Below are 23,066 nucleotides of genomic sequence, written 5' to 3'. Positions count from 1 at the left end.
TTCTTGTACATTTGCAAAAAGTAACCTTCAATACCATGTGCGCGAGGACGCGATATAATTTAAAACTCTGGATTGCATTAATACACTGAGGTGACAAAAGTCACGTGACAGCGATATGTAAAAGCACAGATGACGGTAGTATCGCGTACACAAAGTGTAAGAGGGCAGTGTATGGGCGGACCTGTCATTTGTACTCAGGTTGTTCATGTGAAACGATTTCTGACATGATTAAGGCAGCAAGACGGGAATTAAGAGACTTTGAATGAGGAATGGTACTTGGAGCTAGACACATGGGACATTCCATTTCGGTAATCTTTAGGGAATTCAATATTCCAAAATTGAAAATGTCAAGAGTGTGCCGAGAATACTCAATTTCAGGCATTACCTCTGACAACGAACAACGCAGTGGCTGACAGCCTTCAAGTAACGACTGAGAGCAGCGGCGTTTGCTTATCGTTGGCAGTGCTAACAGAAAAACAACATTGCGTGAAATAACTGCAAATATCAGTGTGGGATGTACGATGAACATATCTGTTAGTACAGCGCGGCGAAATTTGATGTTAATGGGCTATGGCATCGGAATAGCACGACATCGCCTGCAGCGCCTGTCCTGAGCTCTTGACAATATCGGTTGCATCCTAGACGACTAGAAAATCATGGCCTGATCAGATGGGTCCAAATTTCAGTTGGTAAGAACTGACGGTATGATCTTAGTGTGTCGCAGACCTCACGAGTCCATGGACACAAGTTGCTGACAAGGCACTGCGCATGCTGATGGTGCTTCCATAATGCTGTGGGCTGTATTTACATGGAATGGATAGTTTCCTCTGGTCCAACTGAACAGATAATTGACTGGAAATGGTTACATTTTGTTACTTGGAGACCGTTTGCAGCCATTCATGGACTTCATGTTCCCAAAACTATTTTGGATCACATCGTGCCATGTCACCGGGCCAAAATAGATCACGACTGGTTTGAAGATCATTCTGAACAATTCGGGCAAATTACTTGGCCACCAAAATGCACTACCTGAATCCCATCGAATATTTAAGGGATACAATCGAGAGGTCTTTTCGTTCACGAACTCCTGGGCCGCAACACTTTCGCAATTATGCTCGGCTGTGGAGGCAACATGGCTCAGCATTTCTGTAGTGAACTTCCAGCGACTTGTTGAATCCATGCCACGTCAAGCTACTGCACTACGCGGGCAAAATGAGGTCCGACACGATATTAGGAAATATAGTATTACTTTAGTCACCTTAGTGTATAACTCTAAGAAAACCAGAGTTTAGTTTCGAAGTTTCGTCTAAACTTTTTCCGAATTAATTTGCAAATACATATTTCAAATTGTTTAAAAAAAATTAAATTTCAGTTCATCGTACACTTAATCAAACAATGAAGTTCGTAATTGTGCCAGGTAGCAACTGACGAAGGTCCCTGAAGCCGAATGCTGGTTAGTACTCAAGTAAATAGTATGTGAAAATCATCAGGAAAGCGTTTTCTTTTTATCATTACTCTTTTACTCTGGACTAAAAAAAGTTAGTCACACACAATTTCTAAAACCTTCCGCCTCCGTCGCCGGGCGGTCATTGTAAATGGCTACCATGCAGAGGACCCGTGTTCGTTTGCTGGCATTGTCAGGTATTTTTCCTTGGACAAAGGAATAAAAAGAGGTCCACACAGTCTCGTCATGCTAGTTTTGAGGCTCCTTGACGGAGGCTCCAGATCTGCTAACGCGACAACGGCCGGGAGAGCGGTGTGCTGACCGTACGCCCCTCCAAACATTGTCAAGTGATGCCATTGACTCATGAATAACACGGCGATCGTAGGACCGTTTCGCCGGTGCGTGGCCGGAACGGCGGGCCGTTATTTCTAAAACCCATTATCTCTGCCGCACATTACCCTCTGAGATGACATTAAATGACATCCCAAAGTAAAATTTTACTTCCACTGTAGATTACTATTGACCCATTTCGATTATATCACGAGAGTCATAAAAACATTGTGACAACGTCTGGTTCGAAGGGAGTTTTATTATGGTTTGTACGTTGCAACAAAACTGAGATATTCGGACATTTATAGTGAATAGGTCGATGATGGATCAATAGTTTCAGCTAAAATTAATCGTCCGATGTTGCCGTTGAGGGAGATATGGCCCAGATTAATTTGTTATCTGACATTAATGGCTAATTTGGAACTAATATCTTAATTTCCTTACTTTTGTTACAGAATGTCCCCCTGCGGAAGACGGGATGGAGAGATTCGCGTGCCCAACACCGGATCGCATGGGCCGCTACCGGTGCATTGATGACCACGTCCTCTGCGACGGATTCATCGACTGTCCCAGCGGGGAGGACGAAGACCGCCAGGCGTGCATGTTCTACAAGACGGTTAGTAAAACTGAGTGCTTCTTTTTCTCCGCAGAGTACAGGAGATTTAATTTAGCGCAAAGTTTAACTCCTTCATATTTCTTTTATATGCCTTCGTTTCTTCAAAACTACCGACGCCACGTCGCGTTTAGTTGGAATTTAAAGAATTCGGATAGAATACGACGTTAACAGCAACTCATCATCTTTTATTCATTACGGGGGCCTGGAGAAAAGAATTGTATCTATCCATTCCGTGTTCGCTGCAACATTAATACCCACATGAGTTCGACTAAGAATTGTTTGCCATAGCCACGTTAAAATTACCGCGAAAGTAGCATAAAACGTCGGATGTTCAACTGTGCTAGCATTGTTGTAGAAAGGACATCATTTGACGCCTGGACTGTTATTAAAGGTATTTATTTATCATGATAGCAATTTCAGCCGATTATGCCATATTCAAGTGACGGTTCACTATGAAATTCGTCAGCGCATCTTTAATTTTAAGAGTAGACTGTTCTCTCGTCAACTGTGTTTATCTACTCCATGTGTATAATAATACTAGCGTCATCGTAATTATACAAGGCGTTCTAAAATGCCCCTTACAACCTTACAGGACATATCGAGGGGACTGAGTATATAACATTCTGAATGGGAACTCATGTTGAGAAAAGTACCGTTTTCGTGCTATAACCATTCAAAAACATGTTGCCTGGAGCAATTTAGGAAAATCACTGAAAACCTAAATCAGGATGGCCGAACCCTGGAGTGAACCGTCGTCCTCATGAATGCGAGTCCCGTGTACTAACCACTGCGCCACCTCGCTCGGTAACTAGGTGTTGCAATACTTACACGGAAAAGAAGACAGAGTAATTTCAGAGTACAACACTGACTATACATCGATATCGATTCGTGGAAGAATAAGAAGAATATGATCACCGTGTAAAACGACGTTTAAGTTGTGTAAGAAAAACCAGTCTTGTAGGAAACATCACTTTGGTTTTTTCAGCGAGGTCGCCCGCACGTCGATTATGGTGTCCCTTCGCATTGTTCCAGAATGCGCCGCTCTCTGAGAATTCATAGCCTTCCACAATTCCTACACGCAAAGCACCTCGCCTGCTCTGAATACCGACTGTACTAATATGTGTTATTCTAGTGATAATATTACCCTTCTTGCAGAATTTCGCTGACTGAAAGTGACTGTAATATTTTTAACATTGATACATTACACGATGTAATATTGTTTGATACTGAAAGTCCCTTAACAACATTAATAAATTAACTTCGTTAAAGAGGTACTTTAAATATTTTAACAGTTGCGAAATGCCATTTTCACATAATTACAAAAATACTATAACGTTCTGAGGTGCATAAAGATCAATTTTCCTTGACGTCGCGCGTCCTCAGTTGACGTGTAACAACCAACGAGCACATGTGAGATGTCATAACGCTGTGTTACAATTCACAAACCATTTCCTTGTAATGTTTATGAACCTCGAATAATACCCACCACCATCACAGAATTCCAGTTTTGATCCATTAAATTTCGGGAGCGCAGCTGCTTAAATTACGATTCTTCTTCGAATATTTCGGCTACATACCGTTCAACTTCCTTCTGAATAAGGCGAATGACTGATGCTACACAACACGCTGTGTCCTTTGTAACCGACGGACCGCGCCAATGCGCGTGTGGTCAGAGATACACAGGCGCCAGAGGCGTTGCTCGGTGGCGACCATGGAGATACAATAAGGAGAGGAGAGGCTACAGACTTATTGCACATTATTTTGAAGCCGGCGCTGCCCTGTTAGATGCCACAAAACATTAGCAGACGATTGCTTCTCGTTCGTTATTTCTGTCGTGTGTGCGCAACGGTTTCGTGAATAACACAGCGCTAGGAAGGCGTTTTCATGCACTTCGGGCCTTATGTGCATACTTAATTTAGTAATAAGACCCATGTCGCATCGTTTTTGTTATACGTTTCGAATACCCACAATGAGAAGTATGTAACACTACTACGAGTGAACTTAAAAATGAAATGGGATTCCTTTACACACTACAGTGACAATGATTACTGCACTCGTGAACGACGCAATCTGGCTTTTTTTTATCAAAACCCTTCCACCAGAACCGAATGAATATTTGTGGCAATTAGCATGGCGAATGTCGGCTTAAACTTTGTGACGCAATGTCGGCTCCCTGTCATATATCTCCATGGCGGCAAGGAAGTACACATAGGCACGTGATTGATCCGTGACTAGGCGATCGATCGAATCTGGAAAGTCGATGTATCACGGTGAGCTGCTACGTCGCGATGTCTTTGCAGGTTTGTTAAAGAAAGCGCCGGATGCCATGGCTTACCCAAAGTGAAACCATATTCTCAAGTAATTAAATTCGTCGTCAAACTAATTTTAACAGCTTCTTTCACCAACTAGTCCCCAAAAGATGAAGTCGACCCCAGACTTCCGACGTTTTCGTGAAACATAGAGAGACCAGTATTAATACAGCGCTCTTCCACGGACGATTTATTGGGCTGCAAGAGCCAGGTGTACCTACGGTGTTCCGTGCATCTTTCATGGACTGTCCTAGCCATCTGTCCGATGTATGAAAGGCCAAACTTGCAGGAGATCTTATAAACCTCAGATTTCCTTAGCATCAAATGATCTTTAAAGCAGTGATGCTGTCTTCGGGAGAGGGCAAAAAATCACTTTTATTTTGTGGTTGCAGAGAATTCGCCCTTTTTTAAACGATAAGCTTCCCATGTATGGCAGGAAAGTTTGAATTCAAATGTTGCTGCGTCTTCTTCTGTGTTCCTTATTCCCACCTTCGGATTCATTCATAGCGCCTTACTTATCTGCTGTGGAGAATATCCGTTAGCTTTAAAAGATCGCTTCAAGTGCAGAAGCTTGTCCTGCAGACTGCTGTCGTCAGCTCTGTGAACGAAACTTCTGAGAACACACATCGTCTTGGAATGATTGTGGCAGCGATTTACACGTAAATATAAACTGGTATGCGTCGGTTTTCAATGTAATGAGTATTCCAAAGTGCCATCACATCTTTGCCCAAGTAAAACATCATAGAATGAAATGTATTCCTACTTTTAGATATCCATTGTAAAATGGATTTATCTGTGAATATAATAAGATGGTTTAAAAATTCTTGTAATGAATCTTCACCATGGCGCCACGCTAAAAACCTGTCATCAACATATCTCAAACTACTGTGGGCTTCAAGCTGGCAGAAGCCCTCTCTGAAGATTCCTGAACGGTAAATACCCTAAAAAAATAAGCTTAATATATCCGGCAATACACCCGAAATACGAGGGACGTTCAATAAGTAATGCAACACGTTTTTCCCTTGGCCAGTTTCGGGTGAAAAAATGTTGAATTTGTTGTTGGACATCGTGGAATATTATCGCTTCAGCTCCCACAGCTGCATGAAGTTCCGATTGTTGGTGAGGCTATACGTAGCAAACAAAATGGCCTCTGTAGCAGACGTTTGTTGCAAGCAGGCCGCTGGGACTGAGTTTCTTTTGGCGGAAAACCAAAGCATCGCAGATATTCACAGGCGCTTGCGGAATGTCTATGGAGACCGGGCAGTGAACAAAGCCACGGTGAGTCCTAGGCGGGGCGTCTGTCATCATCGCAACAAGACCACGTAAATCTCCAGCGTGCTGGCCGGCTACACACCGCTGTGCCTCCTGCAATGTTGGAACGTGCGGACACTCACATTCGAGGTGTCGACGGAGCACAATCAAACACCGCGCTTGAATTGGATGTCTCTGTTGGTAATGCTGACTTACTAGTCCATCGGCTGGGCTACTCAAAGGCGTGTACTCGCTGCGATCCTCACCACCTTTGTATGCAAACACGGACCAGTGGAAGACAAAAATGGCTCTAGGCACTATGGGAATTAACATCTGAGGTCATCAGTCACGTAGACTTAGAACTACTTAAACCTAACTAACCTAAGGACATCACAATCATCCATGCCCGAGGCAGGATTTGAACCAGCAGCGCGGTTCCGGACTGAAGCGCCTAGAACGGATCGGCCACAGTGGCCGGCCCCAGTGGAAGAGTTTCAACATAAAAAAATTATGGGTTCATCACTTCGAATCGGAAAAAAACAGCAATCCATAGAGTGCGCCACACTACCTGTCTTAAGCTGCACCCTCATCCGGTAAAGTCATGGCGACGACCTTCTGGGCTCTTACAAGGTTATTCTGTGAAGTGTATTGTGCTACCCTCAGGACTCTGAAGAACCAACGTGAACGTGTTCGTCGGCACAAAAATGCAAACCAACTTCTCCTTGACAAAGTAAGACCTTATACAAGTCTGCACACCCGAGAGGAACCACAGAACTTCATTGGATTGTTCGTCCTCATCCACCCTGCAGTCTGGATGTCACACCTTCCGACTTTCATCTGTCTGTTTCACCGAAGGTTGTACTCTGCGGGAAGCAGTCTCTGGTTGATGGGGAAGTTATTGATGTAGTAAGACATTGTCTCCGACTTGTACCATTTGAGTGATACCATGAGAAGGTCGCGTAAGGCCGTCACATTGAACGGATATTAGGTTGAAAAATAGCGTTTTGTAACGAAAAGTGTGTGACATAATAGGGTGTATTGGAATCCTGAATAAAACCAACCTGCTTACAGAAAAAAGGGTTGCGTTACATACTGAACGCCTCTCGTAGAATGGAGCAGTCATTGCGCTTCGAAAATATGAAGATGATTCCAGTTTTCTTAGGTAACACATATGGCGTTTTATGTGCGGTATAGCTGGTATATTTTTTTCATAACATTGCCAATGATAAAAATTACAAGTGTGTTCGCCATTTTTCACAATGAAGTACCGACACAATCAGACTACTGTTTTACCGACATAACCTTCCAAGATTCGCATATTTAAAGTCTGCTGCACTTATACATTCGCACCAATTAGCTCATCGAAATACAGTCAAATATTTCTAGACCGTTTTGCAAGGTTTGCAGTGTCAGTGGAAGTACTGCATGAAATCAAGAGGAATGAATTAACGGATGATTAGCAACGCATACGGATTTCTATTTCCTAGCATATATCGGTTAATTTCACGGGTACCCACCTGTTAGGAAAGGACACACTTACGTACTGCAGCAAATTTATGGAAATGAATGTGGAAGTACAATATGAAATTAAAAGGAACGAATTAACGGGTGATTAGCAACAAGTATATATTTCTGTTTGCTTGCATACATCAACAAATTTCATGAGTACTTACCTATTTGAACAACCCACACCTAGATGTTGCAGTTAAATTTATGATAAGCAAGACCAGTTTTACTATAAAACGTACCCAAACGTATTTGGCAAAAGTGGTAATAAACGTCTTTTTCGACAAGTCCACATAAGAAGTAGAGAGGGTTGCGAGAATCTGAAGCATAAAATATGATCCATCAACCACAAAATCTTAGCAAAATGAATTATGACTGTGGAGCACAGCTGCATTCCGTTTTTAAACGAATAAACAATGTAGAAGATAAAGAATTCAAGAAGTCATCTTCCTACTATAGTCTCTCTATACAAATGTGTTTCACATGTCAGCTCTAACAATTATTTCTAACCATTAACTGGAAAGTGCTCCTTTTACGATTTAATACTGGGAACGCATTACAATGTTCAGTGGAAGTATACCTATACCACTTAAGGTGACTTTGTTTGCACACACCTCCACAGATGGTTTCGTTTTAATAATAAAAACTTAAAACAAGGATATACTACAAAATGGTTCAAATGGCTCTGAGCACTATGGGACTCAACTGCTGAGGTCATTAGTCCCCTAGAACTTAGAACTAGTTAAACCTAACTAACCTAAGGACATCACAAACATCCATGCCCGAGGCAGGATTCGAACCTGCGACCGTAGCGGTCTTGCGGTTCCAGACTGCAGCGCCTTTAACCGCACGGCCACTTCGGCCGGCGATATACTACAGAACTGTTACTTAACGTATTCACTCTCAGGTCAGTTCTGAACTCTGGAACAATGTTAGTAACAGTGTGAGCTACAGTAACTAATCTCTTGAGCTCTGCAAGCAAGCCATAGCCTATAACGTTATGGGAGCTATTCCGTTTAGAAGATATAATTCTTCTGTCGAAATACATATAGCAGAACTCTGATTAGCTACTTCTCACCATCATAAAATCTTGCGTAAACGTCATTCCAATCAGCATAAACGTTACTTCAGCTGGTTCCCAAATACTCATATCGGAATTCAGTAACTATCCGAATTAAACATGAATATGAAGATATCAGCGGTAATTTGTAGTAGTATTTTTAAAAATTTGTCATGGATTAAAGTACAACTGACAGAATGTAGAGCTTACATTTCATTTACCTCCGATAGTTGGCTAAAACCAGTAGCTCACAAAATAAAGACCTTCGTGACAAATGGTTCAAATGGCTCTGAGCACTATGGGACTCAACTGCTGTGGTCATAAGTCGCCTAGAACTTAGAACTACTTAAACCTAACTAACCTAAGGACAGCACACAACACCCAGCCATCACGTGGCAGAGAAAATCCCTGACCCCGCCGGGAATCGAACCCGGGAACCCGGGCGTGGGAAGCGAGAACGCTACCGCACGACCACGAGATGCGGGCTTCGTGACAAATCAAAGGGTTCCCGGAAAAAGGGACCCATGGAATGAGAGGTGCTATACTTTCGGCAAGAGGTAAGAATTTTAAATAATCTAAAGTATAAATTGAGTCCGTATGGGGATTTGTTTCAACACGATTGACAATCGTGAGTTGAAAATTATTATTGGATCATTCTATCGATCACCAGATTCAGCAGCGTATTTCGGGGAAAACCTCCATACTCCATTGAGAAGCCTTGCTACAACACACTGACGAAAAGAAAATCACAATACCAAAAAGGTTTGATTGAAAAAACTTTACCAACAGCCGTATGTTTTATTTTATTTTATATGTCAAATGCTACCAATTTCGGCAACTCAGTATTGCCATCTGCAGGCCCCTGCATACTAAAGGAGTGAACATGTGGTGATATAAGGGTGTACAGTTCAAGTTTACAATTGACAGGTATTCATAATGGCGCTTAAACTTAAAAACAATGTAAATATTAACGTTAGATCAAATCTATGTGTACGTCCAGCACAAATATGCTAAAACATATCTATATATTTGCTAATAGCATTAAAGCAAACCTCTCTGTATATCTAGCACAACAGATTAAAACTTGTGTAAACATTTATTATTCATAAAACTATTTTACATGACAGATTTACTACGGAGCATGTAAAATCATTAAAAAATCAGTACTAGACAGCGTACAGTCAAGAGTTTCGTACAAACAAAGTGCATCATTTTTTAATAATGAAATTCTATAAAACTGTTTTAGATTATGGATCACCAAGTGTATATGGGTCACAATCGTTCATGTAAAGTAGAATGTCACGTAATAAGGTATGAATTACGATAGTTTGCATATTTACAGCCTACGCAATATCCCGGATGGTAAGACAAGTAGTTGTCACAGTATCAAGAATAACTTGACACAAAATCCAATGGAAATCGACATATTAAGAGAAAATAGCATGCATAGCGAACACTGCGAATATTGACAAATAACTGGTAGCTAAGAATGAAAGATATGATTGGTTTCATTTATATCCCTGAACAGGTTTGCATTGCCACAGTGAACTAAAAAACAAGAAACGGTAAACGTGCCAGTATCAGTTGTGGTTATTCTAGCCGAAACGGTACTAAAGTTATGACAGAGAGCGTCCCACTTGAATATAGTGAGTCGCTGCCAAACTACATGTCTCACTCAACGGTCCGAATATATCACGGTGAACATCTTTGACAACCCCGTATCGGTCAACATGTTTCGTCAAAGAAATGATGGCAGAAATAACAATGACCAATATCTAGGTATACGCAACCAAAATTACGACCTCACTGTGCCCTGTTATCAGTCACATCGATCTTTCATATGACAAGCAGTTACGTAATACAGTTCCACTGGACTAGTGATAGGAATATTATTAATAGAGGATCTGTATTAAAATGGTTCAAATGGCTCTGAGCACTAGGGGACTTAACATCTGAGGTCATCAGTCCACTAGTACTTACAACTACTTAAACCTAACTAACCTAAGAACATCACACACATCCATGCCCGAGGCAGGAGTCGAACCTGCGACCGTAGCGGTCACGCGGTTCCAGACTGAAGCGCCTAGAACCGCACGGGCACGCCGGCCGGCGAATCTGTATTAAAAGGAACGTCATATGCTAACCAATGGGTGTAAAATACTTAACAAAGACCTATTATACCTCAAGCTAAGATTACTTCAATATAGGAATACGGTAGTTCTATTTAAGCCCATATGTACTGGTCCATTATAAACAATAAAACACTAAATTGATTCACTATTAGTAAAGTGGATCCAGGAAAATTATATAAACCTCGAAATACGGTAAAACTGCTGCTGGTACCGAAAACAAAATGGAAGATTTGTAAATGCTAACGATAACACTTCAACTGTCAACTATACCATTTGCCGGGAGTTGAAATACCAATGGCAACACGTGCTACATGCAGATAACTCGATCTCTATGACAAGCAAATGAACGATCATATGTAAATACACTACTGGGCATTAAAATTGCTACACCAAGAAGGAATGCAGATGTTAAACGGGTATTCACTGGACAAATATATTATACTAGAACTGACATGTGATTATATTTTCACGCAATTTGGGTGCATAGATCCTGAGATATCAGCACCCAGAACAACCACCTCTGGCCGTACTAACGGCCTTGACACGTCTGGGCATTGAGTCAAACAGAGCTTGGATGGCGTGTACAGGTTCAGCTGCCCATGCAGCTTCAACACGATACCACAGTTCATCAAGAGTAGTCAATGGCGTCTTGTGACGAGCAAGTTGCTCGGCCACCATTGACCAGACGTTTTCAGTTGGTGAGAGATCTGGAGAATGTGCTGCCCAGGTCAGCAGTCGAACATTTTCTGTACCCAGAAACGCCCGCACAGGACCTGCAACATGCGGTCGTGCATTATCCTGCTAAAATGGAGGGTTCCGCAGGGATCGAATAAACGGTAGAGCCACGGGTCGTAACACATCTTAAATGTAACGTCCACTGTTCAAAGTGCCATCAATGCGAACAATAGGTGACCGAGACGTGTAAACAATGGCACCCATATCATCACACCTGGTGATACGCCAGTATGGCGATGACGAATACACGCTTCCAATGTGCGTTCACCGCGGTGTCGCCAAACACGGATGCGACCATCATTATGCTGTAAACAGAACCTGGATTCATCCGAAAAAATGACGTTTTGCCATTCGTGCACCCAGGTTCGTCGTTGAGTATACCATCGCTGGCGCTCCTGTCTGTGATACAGCGTCAAGGGTAACCGCAGCCATGAGCTCCGAGCTGATAGTCCATGCTGCTGCAAACGTCGTCGAACTGTTCGTGCAGATGGTTGCTGTCTTGAAAACGTCCCAATCTGTTGACTCAGGGATCGAAACGTGGCTGCACGATCCGTTACAGCCACGCGGATAAGATGCCTGTCATCTAGACTGCTAGTGATACGAGGCCGTTGGGATCCAGCACGGCGTTCCATATTACCCTCCTGTACCCACCAATTCCATATTCTACTAACAGTCATTGGATCTCGACCAACGCGAGCAGCAATGTCGCGATACGATAAACCGCAATCACAATAGGCTACAATCCGACCTTTATCATAGTCGGAAACATGATGGTACACATTTCTCCTCCTTACACGAGGCATCATAACAACATTTCACCAGGCAACGCCGGTCAACTGCTGTTTGTGTATGAGAAATTTCCTCATGTCAGCACGTTGTAGGTGACGCCACCGGCGCCAACCTTGTGTGAATGCTCTGATAAGCTAATCATTTGCATATAACAGCATCCTCTTTCTGTGGATTAAATTTCGCGTCTGTAGCACGTCATCTTCGTGGTGTAGCAATTTGAATAGCCAGTAGTGTATTGCCTCACACATCTACCTAATATAAACAGTAGGGACATGAAGCAGTAAAAATACAGTAAACATTCTACAAAAAGCTGTATCAAGTAACGTTCAAAAAAATGGTTCAAATGGCTCTGAGCACTATGGGACTCAACTGTTGTTGTCATCAGTCCCCTACAACTTAGAACTACTTAAACCTAACTAACCTAAGGACATCACACACAGCCATGCCCGAGGTAGGATTCGAACCTGCGACCGTAGCAGTCGCACGGTTCCGGACTGCCCGCCTAGAACCTCTAGACCACCGCGGCCGGCTATCAAGTAACGTATCATAAAATAATCTTATCTGTATCTAGATGTGTACACTTATGATATCAGTGCAAGGCCTGAACCTAACCATAACCCTCAAATGAGGCTACATTGGTGCAACGCTACTAAAATCCCATGATCTAATTCATCATATCAATGGGTACTACAGAGTAAAAATTACTGATCACACGGTATTATAGTACTAACAATATTACCGAATGGTGCCTAAAAACGGGAATCCAAAATCCTATCTAGAGACACAAAGCATTAAAGATGATCGTGAAGGTTCAAGAAGACGTAAGTTAAGTACGTATTGCATGCCAACTTAACGTTATGGAAGAGATTCCTGCGAACGGTTGACAGTGACTGAGCCTGCACACAGGTCACAGATAGTGCTACTAAGTCAAAGGTTAAAAGAAGACAGTAAACGGTAATGGTCGATACAAGGTAAAATCGTTGGCATGTAGATCGCTTGCAATACAGAATCACAACGCGTAACAAACTATGGGAAGACCTAACACGCGCAGATGCTATCCATACAACATTCTTTCCAGATATCAGGCTTCAATTCGCTATAGTTCGTGAAAAATTTCGAAAAATAATTTATTCTTTGATTCAGTTTGATCATTCAAAATATTTCCATGTTCGTTCCCCGCATGGATGTAGATTTCCATATCTTCAAGAACATCCAATGTCTCACCTTTATCAATGATGCGCTCTATCTCTAGATTGTCATTAATACTCATAATCTTATGTTTTGTTATAAACTAAAACTTACGACTGCTGGTAAAATTTTTTGAATCAAGAAATACGTACCAGCAGACGTCCCCCAGGCCATAATTGTCCATCAGAGATAAACAAAAGGCGGTAGGCGTGTTTCTACATCTGAAAGACGATGTCATGCGAGTCGCTAGCAGCGCCACTATGAGGATGTAACAGATATGCCTTAAATTCAAGCTGTAATGATCATGAGCGTTAGTTACCTTTGTGATTCTAAGTGGCGAGTTGATGTCAGTCAGAAGTGCCTTTAAGGTGACAAAGACGGCGTTATCACTGAGTTTGAAAGAGGTCGCGACAGATGGTCACAATTCTGAGTTGCAGGCAAAAGGCAGTGAAAATTAGACGGGTTACAGCAGTTAGAGACTTATAAGGACACTGGTAGTTTATGACAATTAAACGATATGTATGGTTTTGGTGGAACTAAAATTCTATTCCAAGGATGATAGCCAAAGTAATTCTAAATAATACTACCTTCAACATCGTATACCTCTTATACAGACTAGGGGATCTGAGCGTGTTCGTAGAAATAGTATTGTGCTGTCACACCTACGTATTAAAGAAAACAGATACTAGAACACCAGCGACACGCAACTTAAGCTACGAAGCACACTACATCACAGTTAGCTAGGCAACAGATGTGCAATACATTACACTCAAGAAGATCTATAGCACTTGATGCACAGAATTATGACAACCAACTAATATGTGTGGTTCTTTTTGGTATATCTGAAATGGAAGAAGGTACCTATGAAAATCTTTCACCCAGGCCGCTGTAAAGTCCATGGTGATGGGTCCTTACTACCAGTATTATCGCCAAACGTCTTCCTGCAATTTGTTACTGCCTTCTTATAGACAACTGAGGACCCATGAGCCCAGTTTCGTGGGTATGTACGCTACACAAACACACTCATGGAGCACTTTATTCATGTCATGAGCGCGCACACACACACACACACACACACACACACGCACACACATACGAGCGAACGCGCGCGCGCACGCACACACACACACACACGCACATACACAGAATTGCACCTGGACAAACAGTTATTTAGGGTGGTCAAGATAAATGCGACACCCTGTATATACGAAGCTTCAAGAGCCGTGGTTGAGTGAAGGGCTTGAATTTCACAATATGTAGATAGGAAGAGTACTTCCTAGCATTTCACTAAGTAAAAAGTGCACGCTCTGTATTTTTACATACGGAAGTTATCCTATACTGCAAATTTAAAGACAAAATAACAATACCCCATGAGCTTTTGGTCGAGAACTTCGGTGGTATAATCGTCGTATTATTCTAAGCCACCACCCTAAGTAATTGCTGTAAGGCGCTGCCATCTATCTTCGAGTGACATGTCTGAACAGAGAAATTAAATTCATATTATGAGGAAAAAGAAAGAAACATCTGTTAGCTACACAACGCTTATATCTGTGTTTCCCACATACTTAAGAACGACTAATTTTACTTTTTAAAAAATCATCATCTCATTCACGTTTTGAGTTCAGACGTTTTGAGTACAACTATCAACTATATGAATTTAAATACGGAAATTTCACACTAGATTTGTGATTGGCTTGGAGAGTTCCTAGCACATAGCACATTGGTCTTAACATATAGGTATGAAAAACACACACTGATCCAGAGGAACGTTTTTTTTTTTTTTTTCTGTGGTAAATCAACGTTAAGATTATGGAAAGTCATAGTCTCCATGACAGTAAATCTTAGAATACTAGAGAATATGTGCGAGTGATGCGGTACACAGACGGATGCCTGAAACGTTTGTATCGTAAGTTGATCTCTTGACCATTAACTTGAAATTCCTTGGACGGATCTGCTCACTCGCACATAACGTTGTGTGCGTACTTTCCGTTTTGGACACCTTGCATCTGTGCCTGCATTACTCCACGTTTTTTATTATAACGTATCATACCGGCACATCAGGGTGAGGTGTGGTATTTTCTTTGCCTTAATTATCACCATTAACGGAGCACCACCGTTCCAAGGCTTTCAGAATTACCTAAATGGGTGGACAACCTGCTATAATCTTCCCCGATATCGACTTAGCATTTTTTCAAGACGAATCAGACCGAGATTTTAAATATGCATTGAGACGTACCAGGCACGAAATGTCTTAATATAACATTTGTGATCAGCTACATAGCTTCTCTCACGCCATACCACATCGTGAAGTAAGAAGAGCTTGGTTTAGTGTATATAGAATCCCTGTCCACTCCGATGCAGACCGGTGGAATACATCTATTGCTTAACGAGAACAACTTGCGATTGATTCACATACACTACTGGCCATTAAAATAGCTACACCACGAAGATGACGTGCTACAGACACCTACAATGTGCTGACATGAGGAAAGTTTCCAACCAACTTCTCATACACAAACAGCAGTTGCCCGGCGCTGCCTGGTGAAACGTTGTTATGATGCCTCGTGTAAGGAGGAGAAATGCGTACCATCGCATTTCCGACTTTGATAAAGGTCGGATTGTAGCCTATCGCGATTGCGGTTTATTGTACCGCGATGTTTCTGCTGGCGTTGGTCGAGATCCAATGACTGTTAGCAGAATATGAAATCGATGGCTTCAGGAGGGTAATATGGAACGCCGTACTGGATCCCAACGGCCTCGTATCACTAGCAGTCGAGATGACAGGCATCTTATCCGCGTGGCTGTAACGGATCGTGCAGCCACGTCTCGATCGCTGAGTCAAAAGATTGGGACGTTTGCAAGACAACAACCACCTGCACGAACAGTTCGACGACGATTGCAGCAGCATGGACTATCAGCTCGGAGCTCATGGCTGCGGTTACCCTTGACGCTGTATCACAGACAGGAGCGCCAGCGATGGTATACTCAACGACGAACCTGGGTGCACGAATGGCAAAACGTCATTTTTTCGGATGAATCCAGGTTCTGTTTACAGCATAATGATGGTCGCATCCGTGTTTGGCGACACCGCGGTGAACGCACATTGGAAGCGTGTATTCGTCATCGCCATACTGGCGTATCACCAGGTGTGATGATATGGGTGCCATTGTTTACACGTCTCGGTCACCTATTGTTCGCATTGATGGCACTTTGAACAGTGGACGTTACATTTAAGATGTGTTACGACCCGTGGCTCTACCGTTTATTCGATCCCTGCGGAACCCTCCATTTTAGCAGGATAATGCACGACCGCATGTTGCAGGTCCTGTGCGGGCGTTTCTGGGTACAGAAAATGTTCGACTGCTGACCTGGGCAGCACATTCTCCAGATCTCTCACCAACTGAAAACGTCTGGTCAATGGTGGCCGAGCAACTTGCTCGTCACAAGACGCCATTGACTACTCTTGTTGAACTGTGGTATCGTGTTGAAGCTGCATGGGCAGACGGACCTGTACACGCCATCCAAGCTCTGTTTGACTCAATGCCCAGGCATACAAGGCCGTTAGTACGGCCAGAGGTGGTTCTTCTGGGTGCTGATTTCTCAGGATCTATGCACCCAAATTGCGTGAAAATATAATCACATGTCAGTTCTAGTATAATATATTTGTCCAGTGAATACGCGTTTATCATCTGCATTGCTTCTTGGTGTAGCAATTTTAATGGCCAGTAGTGTAGACTACTGGGAAAGAATATAGTACACCTGGAGAGACGATGTCAATTTTGATCCGATGATGGCATATGTCACCTGGAGGACGGTAGAGGTTCTGATAATGGGGTTAAAGACGTTCGCCAACAGATAGCGTAGCGGCATAGCTACCAGAGCGCCACCTGCGTCTCCCCTGTCATACGGAATGCTCACAGTCAGTACGCACAGTTTGGTGCAGTCATGTGAAGCAAGCAGCCAACCTTGCCACGTAACGATGCTGGTATCACCGGTCATGTGAGCATTGTCATAACCTTAGACGAGGTTCTGGACGTTCACGCAGTACAAACGCCCCCCAGGATCGTCTTTCCGTTAAGGCAGCTGTGGCAGGTCGTACTGCTACCATAGCACAGATAAGAGGGCTTGTGAGTCCAAACGTGTCAACACGAGCTGTTGCGAACCGGTTATTGATAGTGGGACTACGGGAATGCACATCTCCAGCCCGTCTTCCACTCACATCACAGCATCGATTTGCACGGGTCGATTGGTGCAGTCAGATGATCAATTGGAAGGAGGAAAGATACACCATAGTCTTGAGCGGTTGAAAGCAGAATCTGCCTGCACGGAAGTGATGGTCGTTTGCGACGTAGACATGGAGAGCGCTGTGTCGTAGAGAGCGTTCGTCCGAGACACACTGGCCACACCACAGGGCTCATGGTCTTGGGTGCGATAAGCTACAACTTCCGTTCACCCCTGGTTTTTCTGGAGTGGATGCTAACCAGCGCTCGATGGGTGCAGAATGCTGTTATGCTGTTTCTTTTGCCTTTCCTGCAACAGGAAGGCGATGTGTTCCTCCAACAGGATAATACTCGATCACACACTGTCTGTAAAACACAATGTTCTCTGCAAGGCACAGCAATTTCCTGGCCAGCACGATTTCCGGACGTCTCCAATTGAGCACGTGTGGGATATGACGAGCACTCCGTCTGCAGGCCACGAATGGCCTACCAGGACCATCCGACCGCCGTGTCATCCTCAGAGGAGGATGCGGATAGGAGGGGCGTGTGGTCAGCACACCGCTCTCCCAGTCGTTATGATGGTATTCTTGACCGAAGCCGCTACTATTCGGTCGAGAAGCTCCTCGATTGGCATCACGAGGCTGAGTGCACCCCGAAAAAAGGCATCAGCGCATGGCGGCCCGGATGGTCACCCATCCAAACGCCGACCACGCCCGACAGCGCTTAACTTCGGTGATGTCACGGGAACCGGTATATCAACTGCGGCAAGGCCGTTGCCCGGGATATGACGAGGCGAGATGTGAACTGCGTGACTCGTCAACCAAAAACTCTTACGGAACTACGCAAACAGGTCGTGCTGGCGTGGCGTAACGTATCCCCACACAGTTTTCGCTATCTGTACGGTTGACTGGATACCAGAGTCAGCGCTTGCACTGGCGCCTGTGAAGGCTTCCCCACACACTAATATAGGTGTTACAGCACGCGTCGATACTTCGTACCTCAGAACAGTTTGTGCTATTCATCTGTAATCATTTCATGTACTCCACAAACTCTGATGCAACAATAAATCTTGAATAAACTGGCTGTACTAACTTGTTTTTGCGGCAGTGTATATCATACTGAAGTCAGTAGCAGCTCGTAAACACACACTGATAATTATATCGCGAACTGCTCGCTTGTGTACGCATGTTTGCTGTACTGTTTTTCTACTGTTATCATATACTTTTCTCTCTCATTAGTTTTTGGTTTTAATTGTGATTTACGCTATATATGCACTGTAACTGACAAATTTCGCCCTGCTAGTACCATGAAGTTGCTTGCTTTGACAAATATGCTGTTAACTGTAATACGATGGTCGGAATGATGAACTGCTCTGAACAACAACGAAGGAAAATTTAGACTCTTGATTTGATTTAAGTGCCGTCCACACATTCATACAAACCTTTTTAGGGAAACCATGAGTAACCTGTCTTAAGAACTGACGAGGGTTTTACGCTGTTCGACTTAAAACAGAGCAAAGCCTGAGGTTATTGCAGCGTCATTTCGCTCGATTATTGTAACGTCAGTTTTTGCCGAAGTTAGTGCGGTGTCGAAAGCAGAGCATAGCATATTGACTGGGCCCAGCAGATGATTCTTAGGGATAAACATTGCTTAGTCTTGTCGAATCACGGTGTACAACAGATTGGTGGAGAAAATTCAACGGAACCTTTTTTACAGCAATTACATTTACCAAATGCTGACTTTCATGTTCTTTTCTTCAGCTGATACCGTGTCTTATAAAGCCTCAGGTGCACTGATGGATGTCTCCGTCCACAATTCCAGTCGAAGCCGGTGTAATGAGAGAGCTGGTGATCTTCGTTCCAGGCAGGAGTGGCACTATTTCCTGAGGAGCATCTAGGTATATATAGAAGAAATCATAAAAGGAGCCAACGTTAAACAGTGAATAGAGACATAAACTTACCCCTAAGATTCACACGGTACGTCTTGAAATTAAAACCTGCGAATGTTGCTAGCCGAGAAAATTTCGCACTGGTACTATCGCCAGACATTAACTGTGTTGTGACCTTGTAGTGAATTAAGCCTAAGCAAGTGGTTATTCCTCAATTAGAGAGTTAAAAATTAAAATTTCACCTTTGCTAGGTGTAAAAGCTCTTCGTGCAGTACAAGAAGATTTCGTCCGTTGCACATATTTGATAACTTACTGCGTTAAGCGACAGTACTGATGTGTTACAGAAATGAATGAGAATTCCTTCTTTATTGAAGACCGACATTTACCATAATTGGTTTACTTATAATTTATGTACAGTGAACGCAACTCTTCTTATATCTTAATAATTTTTATTTTTCTTTGTTTCAGACTAAGGCTCATCTAGACGTCTTGGCGGACGCGCTGTTGCGGTGGGCACGAGGTCGCTAAACAGCGACGTTCTGTCCAGAAACCAATCAATTTCAATTATTTCGTCTGTTACAATACCTCACGTGGTTCCAAGAGCGAGATCCCAACCCTAAACGCATTGCACTGTGCTGTTTCAATGTTTTGGGCGCTTCATAGCTTTCATCCTATTGTCCCGACCCTTGTAGATGAGATGAAATATTTCTATCTGAATGTATAAAAAGTTTACGTGTCTGTTACATACTTTTTGTTGAAAGATTGTAGAGGCGTTCATAGTCTGAGGCATGTCTACTTAAAAATATATATGTTTCTAGCTCAACTAATTTAAATATTCAACAAAGACATTTAGGATAGTGCTGTCTCCTTTTGTTAGATTATTATAATTTCATGAGACTGTTATCAGACATCACGGAATAACAGATGAACACGGTTTTTTTAAGTTCACAGAAGACCAATATATAGCCTAACAATCTCTTACTGTTGAGTTTGTTCAATTTTGAGATGGCTCACTAGAAGTGGGAAACGGTATTTTTATTCTGCTCGAGCAGAAAGAGTGCCATCTACTTCTGTATTCTATTAAAACCGCGTTATCCATTTGGTTTATTGTCAGCCGCCTGCCCAGAGCCTCAGCAGGGTGCCATACAATCAGTATCCCCTTTATGTAGTAATTACTTCATGTAACAACCATACTGTAGTTACTGATATAATAAGTGATGAATAAATTACGTGATTTCTCATCGAGAGGGAGATAACTAGTAGAAGTTGCTTATGTATATGAATTGCTGTAATGTATGTAGGCGCTATTGTGATGTCAACGGGCTACTGAATATTTATTTGTTACCTGGCAATATATTGTGTCAATATGTATTGTAATAGTAATCAATGTAAGCTGTAGTGTAGTAGATAATCCACATTCACATGTATTCTCTGTTAGTGCACGCAGTGAAATTAAATTTTGCTTTTGTAGAGCAAATCGATGGCAGCAGTCTCGCTTTCTTCAGAATGCGTTGTCCAGTAACGCTTCAGAGCAGTGCCAAAAACTTCAACATATGTTTTCTACGTTGTAAAATAAATACAAGAACCTGGTGAATAAACATCAACAACAACTGGTTGTGTAAAATCAGTTACTTGCACTTGTTCTTACTGGGTTATTAGAATATGTGTCTGTACATAACGGTAGTGTCTTTTTATTTTCCATGACTTATGATTTATGAAATGATAATGTAAAGGCTGAGGACTGCTATACTGGTCTGACTTTGTTAATGCGACGATGTAAGTGAAAGGCCACTTATTTTGCACACATCACTGGAGCCATCTTAAGAATGAACAGTGCATTATGAAACAAAAATGAATCTCAAGTAGTGAAACGAGAAAAATTATCAAAAAGAAACACTTTTGATTTAAATACTGTTAGCTCTGGAAGACATATATTGCTACGTGAAAGAAGGGCAAAACTGCGTCGTTAATCATTACTGTATACGACACAGTATGACTTCAGACGCGGTTTGGTGCAAAATAGAAGCCGTAAATGTTCCTCATGGGAATCTACGTGAGCAAAAAGGTGCAACGGATGCTGCTTTGAGATAAGTGGTAAAGTACAGAAAACGTTTATATAATGCTAAATAATTAACTTTCAGATTACTTAAGCTGCTGAAATTAATTTCTAATATACCTTCTATCGATCCTCGAAGACGAAGAATACATTCCTGTGTTTAACTTATATACACTTATGCGGAATTGTGCCTCATTCCTCTCATATAATCTAAATGCCTTACAGAAATCAAGGATATATGGTGCTGGATTTACTATCATTGTGATACCTCACTTCAAATGTTCAAACATTTTTACCCTTAGTTTTTTAAAAAAGAAGTACATCATATTTTGACTGAAAGTACGTCTGAAAGTTGCAAGTTTCAGTCGGTACTCAGAGTCACATCTTTACTCAAACCAAAAGTGAGTACTATGCTACATACATGAATTTACTAGCATAAATATAATATTTTAATCTATAGCTGCTACAGAAACAGAACAGTTGTTTCAACGCAATATACTCCGTAAAATCGTTATCTTAACAGGTCTTCACAAGGACTAGTTACGAATACTACTGAAACAAAAGTAACTTCTACATTCCAAACCTGTGTATCAATAAACCAGAAGTAATTATGAAAAGCAGGTATGGCTTTGAACATACATGTCGTCAGAAACGTCCAATATACTTTAAGTTTCGCATCTATGTAACATGTATCAGGTTGATCAAACGAGCTTTTGTATGTTCTAGATGAAGATGTCATCTCCTGAAGCTATCTGAACATGATTAGAAAACTATTGTGAAATAACGGTCCTAATAAAAAAAGAATAGCAAGAATAGATCTCTATTTTGGTCATAATTCCACCCCACCCTACCCCACAGATACAGATATGTGAACCTCACTCTAAATTCTCGCCAAGCTATAGAAACTAGGGAAAAACATGACTGAAAAAATACCGTGTAGCTTTTTCGAGGATATTTTTCTTAAATTCTCCAACATTCATAGTCTATAAATATTTACGTATTATATGCAGATGGTGCAAAGAGGAAATTAGTTTATAAAGTCAGCAAATATAGTGACATTTGGATTAGGTGTATTTGCACAATAATGAAGCAATATGCCCTCAAAACTACTCGTAGTCCTGCACTTTTACAAAAAAATTTAATCTGTTCTTATGCAAACTCAGTTGTGAATATTTCGTATAACGAAGACATATTTCAACTCAAAGTTGTGTATCAGTAAAATATTCCTTTTAAATAAATGTGTTTCTAGGAATTTTTGTTTGTAAACAAATGTGTAACTATTTTACATTGATTAATGTTATTCAATGCCTTGTGTACTTTATTTTAATCTACAAGTTGGCATTCCAATTAATAATTTATTTCACTTTTTAACAGCACAATTTAGCTACTTATTCAGACACGTCGAATTTCTAAAGCACTGCAACATTGTGATACGAGATTGATCCTGCCACATTTGTTGTTACTCGTATTTTACAGTAGTTATGAAGCACATTGCACTAGATTAATGGTTTTAACTGAAAAGTTAATGCAACCAGTAAGGAA

General features: G+C 41.9%; 1 protein-coding gene across 1 annotated transcript in view; it reads left to right on the top strand.

Annotated features, from left to right (window-relative positions):
* Positions 1 to 22,662, top strand: part of LOC126249248 (uncharacterized) — a 431,463-nt gene extending 408,801 nt beyond the window's left edge. The window contains exons 3-4 of the mRNA XM_049950905.1: positions 2,230 to 2,390; positions 19,937 to 22,662. Of these exons, the coding sequence (XP_049806862.1) occupies positions 2,230 to 2,390; positions 19,937 to 19,996 (221 nt within the window). The 3' untranslated portion in view covers positions 19,997 to 22,662. The remainder of the gene's footprint in view (positions 1 to 2,229; positions 2,391 to 19,936) is intronic.
* The last annotated feature ends 404 nt before the right edge of the window (positions 22,663 to 23,066 follow it).

Source organism: Schistocerca nitens, chromosome 3 (assembly GCF_023898315.1).
Source record: "Schistocerca nitens isolate TAMUIC-IGC-003100 chromosome 3, iqSchNite1.1, whole genome shotgun sequence".
NCBI classification, from domain to species: domain Eukaryota; kingdom Metazoa; phylum Arthropoda; class Insecta; order Orthoptera; family Acrididae; genus Schistocerca; species Schistocerca nitens.
The sequence above is the reverse complement of the archived record's forward strand: the minus strand, read 5'-3'. Positions and strand labels throughout refer to the sequence as shown.